The 14,544-nt window shown below is 38.6% G+C and overlaps 1 protein-coding gene across 27 annotated transcripts in view; it reads right to left on the reverse strand.

The window, feature by feature from the left end:
• The window catches only part of RBFOX1 (RNA binding fox-1 homolog 1), a 1,116,721-nt gene that overhangs the window by 352,541 nt on the left and 749,636 nt on the right, over positions 1–14,544 (reverse strand). For 23 of the 27 annotated variants that reach the window (XM_088174490.1, XM_088174487.1, XM_088174481.1 and 20 more), the window contains one exon: positions 8,011–8,052. The exons of the other annotated variants lie outside the window; for them this stretch is intronic. In XM_088174490.1, the coding sequence (XP_088030616.1) occupies positions 8,011–8,052 (42 nt within the window). The remainder of the gene's footprint in view (positions 1–8,010; positions 8,053–14,544) is intronic. 27 annotated transcript variants of the gene reach the window in all.

The raw sequence follows: 14,544 nt of genomic DNA on the forward strand, positions 1-14,544 counted from the left end.
TAGCCACTCCTTCACATGAAGGGCTCCAATTTCAGTATTAGTGGAGCACAGAAAATGCCTGTGATCTGATGCACTTGGGTTTTATCTCTCCCTCTCCCTGTCTAAGCCACACCGTCTTGAAAGAAAACAGAGGTGATCAAAGCTTCAAAATACACAACAGCACACAGATGTGGAGGAGAAAACATCCTCAAAACAAGGTCAGCTTCTCCCAGGGGTGAGAAACAGCAAAGATGCTACAAATCAGCTGAGCATTTTTACCTTTCTCCACTTCCTGGCTCATAAAATGGATCCTCCAGATACCACGCTACAAATATGGAAACACCAGCTCGGGATTTCCTCCATTTCTCAATCAGTTTGTCCCCCAGTCCCTGCTGACATTGGTGGCTGCCTCAGCCAAGGGGCAGGACCTTGCACCTGGCCCTGTTCAGCTCCATGAGGTTCACCTGGCTCCACCTCTCCAGGCCCACACAGGGAAAAGTGTCAAACTCTGCATAATACACTTTCCTTCTGAACAAAATTTTTGCTGCAAGCCTTTGTGAAAAGAAGAAAAATTAGTCGACTAAAGGTGTTTGTAAAATTCTGTATTTCACCTGTCTTCCAACACCAGGTATAGCTCCTTCCCAAACCTTCAAGATGACAAAAAACTATTGTCAGCTTGATAAAGCATGGACTTTGTTTGGTGTGGCTTCTTTTTATTTCTCTACCCTGCTTCCTGGGGACTACATGGAGTTTTTTGGGATTTTGTTCCAAGAAAGCCATTTCTGTTGAACATGAAGACTTGGCTTTGAGGACAAGTTGGGATTTTGATGCAGAATAGAACAAAGCTCACTTACAGTTCACTTATTCTTACTATTACAATGTCAGGACTAAGAACAAATTCAGACTTCTAAAATTCTGGCCTATCCAAAGCCAAGATTTCACTCTTTATCCAACAGTGTGGTGTATGTGCATGTCAACCACAAGCAGGACTGGATCCTTACCTGTATTTTTATATCTGTATAATACAAATACAGACTTGTATGTATATATTTGCATATTAATATTTATTCATGTATTTCTGGGGTTTTTAAAGGGGAATTCACTTTTCCTTGTGCTTGGAAAAAATTTGGCAGCTACTTTAAAAAAAGCATAATGCAAGGTTTTTGTAGAGTAGTATATCTGACCAGTTTAAATAAGTTTAGAAAGATTTTAGAGAACAGAAAAAGACCATCAACATCAATACAAGGAGATGATATCCCTATTAAAATCTATATTCCTTCATTCACTCTACTTGGAAAAATACTGGTTCAAGAAGTCAGGATGGCTCAGTGACTATATGTCCCTAAAACACCTTGTTTTTTGGATTGTTCGTGTAAATTTGTTTGGGGTTTTTTCAGTTCTTACCATATTTTCAATGCCTTTCTTGCTCCCTTTGAAAATCTTGATGCTCAGACCGTTCTTTTAAATGAATGAGAATAGAAATCCACCATTCAGATGGACCTAAGAGTGTGTTAAAAATCCAGCCCAACTACCTGCAACTGGAAAGCCTTTCCTGGGTTTTCAAAGGCCAGCAGCGCCCATGCAAAACCACACAACCCCCAGCCAAGCCAGAAAGGCCTCGTGGGAACACCCAGGCAAAAAAAAAAAAAAAAAAAAAAAAAAAAAAAAACAACTCAAAACCTACAAAAAACTCAACCAAGCAAAATAAAACAACAAAAACCAAAACCACAAACTCTCCAAACTGCACTGTAAACTATTAGATAGTGTTTTCTGCTTGAATGAGGTGTGACACTAAAGAGACCATGATCTTTGCTAGTCAAATTGCCTCAGCAACAGCAGAGGTTGAGCTAATAAGTCAGGATAGTATAAACACTGTTAAAGCTGTGCACTCAAAGGTCTGATTTCCAGATGATCAAAGAGAAACTACAAAAGCTGTGTGAAAAAAGAGCTCCCTCTCAACAAACACCAACTAAGCAAGAAAACCTTTCTTCTTTTCTAGGACAGCAGCCCTGCTCACAGCAAGTGTTCTGCAGCAGGAGCTGTGTGCAGTCACTGCAGAAGTCTGAAGCAGAAGTTGCTGTTCTGTAGAAGCTGTTCCCAAACCCAGAGGATGCAGCACTGGGCACTGCTCATGTGTGTGCAGCAGCAGGAGAGCACGAGGATACTGAACTTATGTTGGGTGCTGGCTCAGCAGCCCTTAAATTGTCCAAATATATTTCCTTCTATCCTTTCACAAATTTACCACTTCCTGAACCTTCATTGCCCTTAGTGAACTCTTCCCTGTCCCTGTGGACAGGTTGTCTGTGTAGAGATATGAGTTTAAACACACATTGAGGAGCTGCTGAATTCCACACAAAGTGCTTCAGCCCTAAATGGAATCTGTCACCCTAACTGGACTGAGTGCAAACATTGCTTCAGCCTCACCAAAAATTCCTGTAATTCTTCAGTTCCAGCAATTATGAAGCACCATACAGAGAAAATACTTGACTGTGCAAAAATCAAAGTTGAATTCAAAAGAAAGTGGTGCTTGAACAGCAGAAAAGCCTCTGCCTGCTGTTCTCAGAGAGAGATGCCAAAACAACATCAGGACAGGAATGGGAAGTTTTCTGAATAGCATTCCATCAAGAGCAGTCAGGACAATACCTAAAGGCCTCTTAAATATTCCTGAAAGAATTCAAAGAAACCTGAAGTGAGTGGCACCACTATTGAACAAAGTGCTGCAAACACTTTATTCTCTTGATCCGAGGGCCCTCTTAGCAGTTAGCATTTGAAACGAACAGAATCCTTGTGGTGAGAGGCCATGGCACTTGAAACATGAACCTTGACAGTTTTCATTACCTTGTTATTGTTTTTAGTTGCAATAATATTAAGCAACAAATTGGAGGCAGCATTATGAGTTACTAATCTTGGGAAGGCTCCTAAAATTCAGCAGAACTGCCAAGGGAGACTGTAATTGAAATTTGCATTTTTCTAGTTGCCTTATTTTTGGCACACATTTATTTCAATCTAAGTTAACATTTAAATTAAATCACATCCCTACAATTAACCCTTCTCCCCAGTCTTTTTTAGATCTTATTTCCAAGTTGTTGTTGGTTTTTTTTTTCCGAGCTGTGATGTGTATTACTCTTTTTGGACCACTGGGAATAGAGTTGGTAAGACAGTGAGTGAGAATACTCCAATTTCATTCCATGTCAAGGTGTAATACAAATCAGGGACCAAAAATACATCATCTTATTGATCTCACCTACCTGTATCTCCTCACTACACCTACACCAAGGATGACACACACAGCTCACTGCCAGAATAACTACAAGTAGGATCACTTGAAGCCACTTGTCTGGCACGTCAAATGCAGCACATGTGAATTGCTAAGGAAAGGATGAGTAGTAAACACACTGGGTTGATCCAACTTTAGTAGTTATCTCCCCTTTGAACCCTTTTTCCTTTGAGGGACATATAATACTTGGTATTACTCTTCCAGGCAAAACACACACATGTTGTTTAGAAATGCAGACCAAGGGGTTTTCAGAGGAAAGGCAAGAAGTGACATTTTTATTACTGGTCAGAACCAGCTGTCCTGTTTTGCAGAAATGCAGAAATTCCACGTTGCTCTCTGGTAACAAGACATCACTGACTCACAAAACAAACTCATCCCCATTTCTTTGCCTCCTGTCCAGTGTGGGCAGAGGTGGATGGAGAGCAGAGGTTCTTGGCCAACCACCACATGTGTTCTGCCCTTCTATTGCCCTGAGTAACTTCAGAAAACCCTCCAGAATATTATCTGCTTAACAAATCACTTCCACTCTGACTCTCTTCTTCTTTCCAGTTACTTGTTTGGTTTTGTGCAGCTCAAACTGATTAAAAAATTGGTGTCTGTCACTGAATCACAATGTAACTACTTAGTGCATCAGAGGAACATTGGACACAAAAATGTCACTGGACTATTCTTAATCACTGGAGAAAGCTAATGCCACAACAATGAGCCTCAAAAAGTTTCCTAAAAAAGTTTCCAAGAGCCCTCATCAATACAATTGAGCACATTACAAAGCTGATAAATTAATGCACTGAATAAAGACACAAAACTAAATACTGCAGGATCAGTGTTGCTTAAAAATGATGCTGGGCATCAATGTATTTGCTTTTGTTTTCTCTCTACCTGGTGTAATTCTGATATATATTTTTGCTGCATGTTGCACTTTATTTCATTTACCGTATAAGAGACAAGACAAATAGAACAATATTGAATGCAAAACTTCTGTCTCCTTGAAAATTAGAGCACTATAAAGCCATAGAAGTTGACATTAAATACAAGATGATAGTAAGAGCCTGCCCTGCCCGTATTTCAGGCCAGAGAAGGAACTCTGGCTGCATATAATGTATCTGGATAATAAGCACATGTGAAAGCAGCTGTTAATTACAGCAACAACTGGGTCACTTAAAATTTCAGATCAAGGAAGCTAATCACACCGTTTACCATTAGACCTCATTGGTATTCACAGGAACATTTAAAAAGCCTCCCAATATCAGAGTTTTAAATTGCTCCCTGCCCACCTTGGAGAGCTCACCTGGCATTGCTGCATCAGGACCAAAACACATTTGCTTCTATAACACAACTCATGCCAGGACAGATACAGGAGTTCATTTTAAACAGACTGAATTAATCATGCAAAATAATAAATTATGACTTGAAGGTTGGGTAAAGCTCAGTAAGCTTTAAGTTAGCCTGTACATTTAAGTCATGTCCTTAGGCTATGATAAAAAAAGCACCATCCCAGGTTCAAGTCAGACCAGCAAGAAAGGTTTGGTGGGAATAGCAGACAGACTTCTGAGCTGTCACTGCCATTATTTATAGCTTTATGTACTCCAAATAATCTCTATTTAGGGCTCATATCCCAATTTTCTTCACAGCCTTAAATAACCCGGACCACGCATGTTTCAAAGTCTGTTTTTCAGACTGAAATATAAGCAGAAAAGCACTTTTAAAAGCTTTTGAGCAAGCTGTGAGTTCTGTGTCTTTACAGGTCATTTCTAATGCATCACAATTCCAACCACACACAGCCACTCGTGAGCAGCAAGGGGCAGCAGGGGAGAGTCAGCCAGGAGGAGAGGGTGTGACAGTCCAAAAAGAGATTTATAAACCAGGACTGGATAACACAAGACACAATGAAGGGGAGTAAAGAGCATCATTATTTTCTTTAAAGGAAATACTGATGAAGCTCAGTGTGTAGAGGGAGGTGGGGAGAGCAATACTGATGAGTCAATTTGCCTTTAAAAGACACTGTGTTTTTTAGTATAACTTGATTTAAGTGACACCAGATTAGAAAGCAAAAGGACATTAAGAAACATGAAAATAGTTATTATTCAAGGCAGCACATTGTAACGAAAACCACTGCCAAGAGAAAGTAAAACTTGAAGAATGGCATTGATGCCTTTTTTTTTTTTAAATCAAATGGAAATTCACCAAAGTTAGGTAAAGTTATGTTTCCAAATGGAATAAAAAACCTCCAACCAGCCTTGATAGAGATAAAATTCCCATAGTTTTTTGTATAATTTCTCATTTAAATAATTCAAGTAAAGACATTAATGTCTACCTGGGGACTGTACGAGGTTGGCAGGGCAAATAAGTTACACACTTGTGATTGTTGTGAATTTCAAACATAGAGTAGAAAAGTGTTATAATACACAGGCTTCCTTAGTTATTAGGATTATCATTCATTGTAAATATAATGTATAATGTCCAGAGGCTCTAATATGAATGAGTTTCATTACTCTAAATGCTTTATTCCAGAACAGTGATGTGCTGCTTTGCATTTAGAATTTACAAGGCAGTGAAACAGATATGAGGTGAGAAATGTCTGAAGAAATTATTTTAGTCAGAATTGGATATTTCTTTCTACAGCCACACAATGACTAATTATTTATTTATACTATTTTGCTTTTAACAAGCCTTTCTTTTGAAACTTTTTAATGACTCTTAGACTAAGGAATTACTAAGGAATCAAAAAAGGAGAGTGGCAGACATTTTCATCTTAGACTTAGAAAGGAAGTGGGAGATATATCTTTGTTTATTGTATTATTAGATGATCTAACAATAATCTGGTGACTTGGTTTAACACACAACAGGATGTTGGCAGTTTGTTGTTTTAATCCTGTTTCCCTGTTCTATTTCAATTCTTTCAGGTGGGATGAAGCACCACTTTTTGTGAAGAGACTGCCTCACATCCAAGTGCTCATGGCAGGTCACCAACCCCAAAAGAAAATACTGCAGGCCTGCAAAACCTGATCCAGCCAATGAAACATTTCCTTAACAGCTCTCCTTGGTTAGGGAGCCAACCTAAAAGTGGCAGAATGGTCAAGTGACACCTCCCCAGTGTTCAAAGTGCAACATGTCCACACAGGGCATTTAAATTTCAGTGTGACCCCTTGTCACAGCAGATAAGCTGTGAAAGCCACGGGGGTCTCTGGGACAGGAGCAGAATTTACACAGAAACTGTGTTTAGTGTACCAGGAACACCACAGGAGTTGTGGAAGAAGATGTACCTAAATTTGGTAGGTTACAAACGTGGTTTTGTCTTCAGGTGTCACATTTTGCTATGACACAGAGGCATCCTAAGCACTGAGCTCATTGTTAGACATCAATGTGTAATACTGGAATAGAAAGATGCATGGAAGTTTCACTGCACCACCTTTTATCCACTGCTTTGAAAAAGCACACAAATTTACTTGAAGAAAGAGCTGTTGGCCTCCTCAGGTTATATTTAAAAACAATGTTTTCCTTCATTCAAGGGAGAAAAATAAAACAATAAAAAGAAATGAAAACTTCCTTTGTTCTCAAGGCACTGCTACCTCTTGAAAAGCTTGTCCTTCAGGTACTATTGCAATATTTTAGCTTTGACAGCTGCTCTGTTGAGACATGACTACTGATAAAACAAAGCTCTGTCACTCCAGCTCCAGTACAATGCAATGCAGTCACATGTCAGCAGGAAAAGAATTGAGGACAATATGTGATGCATTGTTCTTGCATAACTTGTTTACCAAAAATCTCATTACAAGTGTGGTGAGGACCAGCTGAAGCATCTAGATATGTTGATGAAGTTAATCTAAAGAATGGCTGGGTGGACAAGAACACTGCACAATGTATTTTAAGACAAGTATATTCTTTGTATTTGCAAGTCATGCAGGCACTGCTGATGCTTAGTAAACAGCACACAAACAAAGAGCTGCTTTTTCTCTTCCCAACAATAATTTTGTTTGTATAGACTCTTACCCTTCCTTCAGGCCTACCTCTCCCTCTGTCCTTGCATGTGGGATTTCAAGTAAATACTCATCATGTGCTATCAATAAATGTAGGTCTATTGACCAACACTCAGATGACCAAAAACTTTTGGTTGGTTGGGTTTTTGTGGTTTTGTTTTCTTTTCCTTTTAGTTAATGAAGTCTCTTATACTTTCCCAAACAAATATTTGAATTGATCAAGAAATATTGCAATGGAACAGCATCTTCAGGGATCAGTAGCATTTACAGGGAGCAGAGACTAAAAGTTCTGTAACATGGTCACTCTAATACAGGAAAAGGGGAGAACAAGAGAGGCCAGCAGCCTGGGCTCAGGAACTCCTTCTCCTTCCAGATTGTACACAACCAACAGACACACCGAAATAACCAGCCCCTCACAGCCCTGCCACTGATTCCTCTCTGAAACCCACAGGATGACATCTTCTGCTTGGAAACAATCTCAGAGTGGCCTCTGGCACTGCTGAAGCTGCACGTGGAGCACGGGAGGAGCTCACTGAGTGTCAGGGTCCCATGAAGAGGCATTTACTTCCAAATCTCACCACATTACAGAAAAAAAAAAAACAAAACACCTGGATCTATCTAGCTCCTTTATACTGAAAGATGTACAATATTTACCAACAAGCAACAAATGAACTAAATATGTTCCTCTTAAATTAAGTATTCCATCTGTCAATAGCACAGGCTAGATTTTGCTTATGTTTTAAAGAAACAGAACATTTTGTATATCATTGCACTTACCCTTAGCTGTTCTCTTTCACAATTCATCTGTTGTTTTGAACTCTACAAGGGAAAAAAGAAAAAAAAAAGCCAAAATAACTTTGAAAGCATAATATTTGTGCCAAAACTAAGTTGCTAAGTCTATACCTATCTTACATATATAAATACTGGAAGTACAGACATTTATCTAAACATATTATTGTCCTGTGCATCCACACAGAATCATTACTGCAAAAAAAAAAAAAAAAAATCTTTTTTCCATTTATATTTTAAATTTACAAAGGTTAAAACAAAATTAAACACCAGAACCCACAACAAAACTGAAGTAGAAAAGACTCTTGTTTAGATTTTAAACACCTCATTGGCAGTCCAGTTGAGGAAGAAGCTTTCCTCCTTTTCTGTTCTATCACAAGTCTGTTGTATTTGTGAATATCCCACTGGTTTGATACTGTGATATATTCATAGAGCTCAGGAATAAAGATACAGAAGCTTCAAAAAAGTGATAAAACACTTCCTATGAAAACACCCAGTTCTAATTTGGTGTAAAAGTCACTCTGAAGATCATTTGATTTCACAGCATATTTTTTTTTCCCACACTGCTGTTTGTGTTCTGCCAGATTGACAAGAAACAGCATTCAGAGTGTGAGAGCTGCTGGTTGAGCTGCACCTCAGTCCCTGTGACAGCACAGCCTGGGACATCCCAACCCTGCCAGAAGGAAGAGCCTCCTCCAGAAAGAGCTCTGGGAATAATAACAGCCCTGGAACACCCAGCTCCCAGCCTGCTGTCCTGTTCCCAGCCTGCTCTCCTGGTGTCTAACCCAGCCATGCACTCTGGAACCAAACTTTCAAAGCTTTGCTCAGGAAAGCACCTGGGTGTTGATTTTTCCATGTGGAGAGAGAGTTTGTGTGTCTGGTTGTTTTTTTTTTTTTTTTTTTTTTTTTTTAACATATATATAATTTTAGAATAATTTTAGAATAATTTTAGAATAATTAGGGAGCATAATTAGCCTTGAAAGTGTCATCACAGTCAGTTCTGCCATTAGTGTAGATGGCAAACAATCCATAAAACATGAAATGGGATGCAATGTTTCTGAGAATATCTTCAAAGGTTTGGAATACACTTATCACTATTTTGTGCTTAGAAACAGTTAAAACACCAACCAATACCCATTTGTATAAGATATTTTTACTCTGTAGTGATAACGAAAATGGCAACTTCTCAGTCAAAGTTAGGTTACTACAAACAAAATAAAACTGCCTCGTTTTCATCACAGAAGGAGTCCCAAAAAGTACATTACAGGCTTAACCTTCTAGTCATATAACAGAAGTTTTACAACAGAGTCCCTGTATGAAAATACAAACTTAAGAGAAACAAATGCTCTTTGAAGTTCCTAGCAGAGAATAAAAAGTAAAGGAATTCAGCATAGGTCTAATTACACTTCCCCTAAGGAGTGAAATTAAGTACAGCTGAAGTGAGTGGCACTTGCAGACTAACAAAGTTCATGACTTTCCACCATTTATCAGTTACTCTAAGGTTGTGTTTGTGCACGTTGTAAGTGTGCTTGCATAAGTCTCAAGAGTTAATTTCAGATCTGAATTGCACAGGAACCTCTTCACCTTGATTAAAAATAAATAGAATAGAATATTTCAGTTGGAAGGGACCTACAGTGATCATCTAGCCAAAGTCAGAAGTGAGTTTGGGTTGTTTTGTTCAGGGTTTTTTTTTTTTACTATTTAGCTTTTCTGTGTTAGAGATTTCAACCTCTGATGGTGGGATGGAGGGGGAAGATTTGGAATGCAAAAAAGGTGAAATTTCTAAGATAACAAGAAAAGAGCATATCAAATACTCATAGAGTGGGTTATAGTTGTTACATATTGAAGCAGATAGTTAATTTTGTGTTTTAGTTAGTAGCTATTTGCTACTGTAATCTGAAACATAAAATACTTAACATTTCAGACACCAGAGAAATTGTATTTAAAATAGGAAAAAAGTGTTTATGAACAGTGGGAGAATACAATAGAGAGGCAAAGAGTGAGTAAGTGAATAAGAACATGATCACAACATCCAACTGTTCCTTCATATCCAGCAGTGCAACCAACAGAAGAAAACCATCAATTCACTTTAAAATAAACAGCTTTCAGATGAATGTGAGAATACTATTTCAAATTATTTTTTGATTCAACAACCTGCATGACACTCAGTTTACTCTGAAAGGAAAAAAAAACAACGGGGGCAACGTGCAGGATACACCAGTGGTGGCAACTCCCTTGGTTCAAAGATCAGCAAATGTTTTAGCTGCAACAACAAAACCCACTTCAGAGCTGGCTTTGCCCAGAGTGAACATCCCCTTAGACAGCTCCCTCATCACCCTTCATCCTAGGAGCTTTCCAGAAAAAAACCAGCAAGGCTTGGTCACAAGGCATTATTAGGATGAAATTAAAAGGAAAAAAATATAAACAAACCAAACATACCTTAACGGAAAAAAAAAATAAAAAAAAAAATAATTCATAGTTTAGACACAGATGCCATCTGCCTGCCTGGCCCTCTATTTGTCAGATCAAGTTTATTAAAATACATCTGGGAAAGGATCATTTGAACACAAGCAGCTCTCTGAGCATTTCACCAGTGCCAAATTTGCTCTCTCATTTTGTCTTTTTTGCTATCTGTGCCAGTTTAAGAGAAACATTCTGGCAGTACTCAGCACTTAAGGGAAAACATAAATAATGCATTTACAATATGTAAACCTGTACAGATAAATGAGAAAAACTGAAAGCTATAACATATTTAATTAATGATCGAGAGAGCCTGGAAGCAAACCTTGTGCACATCCTGCAATTTTAAATTCGTTTTTTCTCAATCCCAAATTTACTTTGTTACAGCTCTGGATTGAACCAAATGCAATTAACTATTTATTTAATTTAGTTTAGGAGCGGTCAGTATGTTGAGTGTCATGGTGTCAAGCTCTCACATAGTATGAGTTTAGTGGAAGACTAAGGAGATTCACTCCCTTGGAAGGATTTTATCAAGGAAAATGTTTGAAAGAACTACAGGGTCCTCTAGTCTTAGAAGACACTTGTGCTGTCAGGCTCCATCATTCTAAACCAAAAAACACCCTTTGGAAATACTGTGCTACCTGCTGGTGCCATTCCCCAGTTCATTCAGGATTAGAATGGGGAATCTGTTTTGTTTTCTTTAGGTAACAGTAACAGGCCAGAGACTGAATAGCTGTTAAATATATTTATCAGTTATCCTCTCCTCATAAGGACACAAAAGCCCTGTCTCTGAGGAGACTGGAAACCAAACAGAAAACGGGACCCATCTCTGCATGAATGGACAGATGGAGAGAGCAGCAGCATTACTGAAGGTGTTCAGGAATACCAGCAGTCCACCTGGGAAGGCTTTTTGCTGCCAAGTTTGTTAAGTGTCATTTTAAAGAAAGGGCTTAGGTGACTGGGAAAAGAGAACAAAAGGAGGGTATTAAGGTTATTTACAGAAAGTATCTGCTTAAATGTAAAAACATGTAAAAAAAATACGTTGCAGTACAACATTTCCAAGTATTGGTTTTACATTTTCAAATTCAGAATGTTTTCAGGATTGAAGTTATATGAAATGGCACACAGTCTCAGTGGCTGAAAAATAATAGGTGAACATCTAATGTCTTTTACCTTTCTTTTACCTTCTAGGTAATTTACCATAAGTAGACACGTGATAAATGAAAAGCCCTCTGATATTGCTGCCTTTCTTTTTACACCTCAAAAAGGACAGTGCAAAAACGATCACTGGAACTCCAACAATGTGCTTGTTTTTATTGTTACAGCCAGTACCTAAACACGAACAGTGGAGCTCGAGAGCCAGGTGAGAAAGGCTTGGCACTGAGCACTCACAGTGCCTTCAGCACAACTTACCTCCCAGCTGGTGACTGCTCATCATCTGATTGAGAAATTATCTTTCTCCTCATTCATACACAGATGAAACAGCTGAAATCAAACCACAGATTATCCTCTCACAGTTGTAGCAGTTGTGTTTCACCAGACACTTTGAGACAGTCCATACAATTTCATACTATCCGCAAAATCCATCTGTCAGGGCTTTCTCTCATTAGACACTCATCTGACTGGAAAAGTCTTCTGTCAAAAATTAAATGCTTGGGTGTTTTCCTTGCCATGTTACACAAAAAAGGCTGTGCTGCACAAGGAGACACACTGTGCACTGCTGTGTTTAATGTGGAAACAGTCACTTTCTGGCATCTTTTTATTACTTATTAGTGTTCATTATCTCATGGCCCCGCAGAATTCAGAAGAAATAATACTCCAAGTCATTTAATATGTGGAAAGAGTGTGGGTTTGTACATAAATGTATAAATAATATTGTGTATTAATCTAAAACTGCCTCTCAGTACTACATGTGAAACCCCAAAACACAAGTGAAGAAACAGCATCCATCCCAAGAGCTCACAATACCACAAAGTAGAGCCCAAGGTGCTCAAACACAGAGGACTCATTAAAAACATCAGTAATTGCATAAATATACAGGAAGAAATGAACTGGAAATGGGGATTTCAGAGACTTTGGTAGTCACTTACAGCAACGTCTAGAAGCTTTGTAACATAACATCGGTATTTCTTCCTCTAGGACTAACTGGGATCATCCTTTTCCACTACAAGATACCTAAATTTTCATGGACATGTCTCCTGAAAGCCCCCAGACGTTGAGGACAGTCTAAGAAGGTGATAATGCACTGACAACCACCGAGACTTTGTGTTCTATTCTGTTTCTAACACAAAGGAGTACAGAATGTATACATCTATGCATATGCAAATTCTTTCCAGAGCAGAGAGCTTCGGGTTTTTCTTGCCTAGGTATGTGTGTTTGCATGCACAGAATTTTAATTTCCTGGGCTTTTATTACCACCATCAGTTATTGTGCTCCAGCAGAGGCTGGAGGGACTGATTTATTCTCCAGTGCCCTTGGCTGGGTATTGTATATCGACTGGTGCTGCTGTCATAAATATATTTGGGTGAAGAACTGTCTCCAATTCCGTGGGTAATACTAAGCAGAGTTACGGTTTCAAGTGTCACATACAAGTGGGTTTATTTCTACTGGAAGAAACAGGCAATTATTATGGCCCATTGAGCTCAGATTAAGCATTTCCATCAAAAAAAGAAAAAGAGCCTACCGCTACAATCCTTGTAAAGCTGTAAATGCAAATGGGGACCATCTCATCATCCATAAAAAATAATCTATAGTTTTATAGGTTTTCTCGCTCTGCTTTTCTTTTTGCCCTCAAATCAGCAACATATTCCAAACAGGACCATTTTATTGAGACAAGGAAAAGTAGAAAATCTCCAAATATAAAAGAGAAACACTTTTAAAGATTTTTACATTAAAACAGTTTGTAGACAATTATTTCCTTTTGCAAAATGGCTCCTTTAACCTACTGAGAAGCCTTAAAGTCCAATTTCCACCTTTTCTTAGCTGCAGGATAAGAGATGTTTCTTCATCAAGATTTTATACATGGCATGAACATCACAGTTACCTAAAACAGGGGGGGTTGGGCTTTTTTTTTTCCTTCAATTTTTGCTTTCTTTGTTTTTGAACAGCCTTAACTGTATGCCCAAAGCATGCTGCAGATCACAGAGATAGATATGTGACCAAATTTGCCTCTGGCTCCCTGAGAGTGTTAAAAGAAACTTGAGGTGCTGCAGCATAAGCCTGGAAGTTCTTCCTTTTCAGCATCCCTGTGAGTAAAATCCCTGCAGGACAGCACAGCAGCCAGCACTGCAGCTTTCCCCGTGCTCATACCCTGTGACACACTTAGGTCCCTGTTTTCCAAACACAGGCTGGCAGCTGTGGGTCTTTGCCATGACCTTGTGAGAAGTGTGGTGCAGACCAGGATAGTGCTGGGTTTAATTTAATTAATCCACACTCTGTGGATGACCAACCCTTGGACATTAAGGCTCTGGAAACTACCTTACACAGGACTTTAATATAAATTAGGAAAATGGTCTTGAAGAAAATACGTTTACAAGTACCATTCCAGAGGAACACTTGTGTGGGAAAGCCTCAAGACGAAATTTTGGATGTATGCTCTGCATGGAGCAATCCCGTGACAAACTTAATCTATGGTTAGCATGCAAATATAAACATTTTATACATAAAGGACTGGCCATAGTGCATTTCATTTCCCTGCATAGCACAGAAAATATTACACAGAATAATCTGAAAGTGAAGGTAATGCACTACAAAGAATAAATGGACACTATGAAAAACATAATTAAAAACACTGTGATGTTAAAGCAGCAAGCAGTCCAGAAATAAAGTCTGTTATCTTACAATGTAAACAGGCCCAAACCAAGGCTGGCATATTACAGATATAACCCTATTCACTGCAGCAAAAATAATTCTTGTTTCATAAGCATATCATTATTACAAGAATTTACTCTTGTAAAATCTTGCACCTTTGGGGAAAAGAGTTTTAAGATTCTTTCCCTAAAGACTCTATGCAGGGAAAAAAAATGCAGATAATGGTATGAATAACAATTAAGTGATAAACTC

The sequence above is a fragment of the Sturnus vulgaris genome, chromosome 16 (assembly GCF_052056855.1).
Source record: "Sturnus vulgaris isolate bStuVul1 chromosome 16, bStuVul1.hap1, whole genome shotgun sequence".
NCBI classification, from domain to species: Eukaryota; Metazoa; Chordata; class Aves; order Passeriformes; family Sturnidae; genus Sturnus; species Sturnus vulgaris.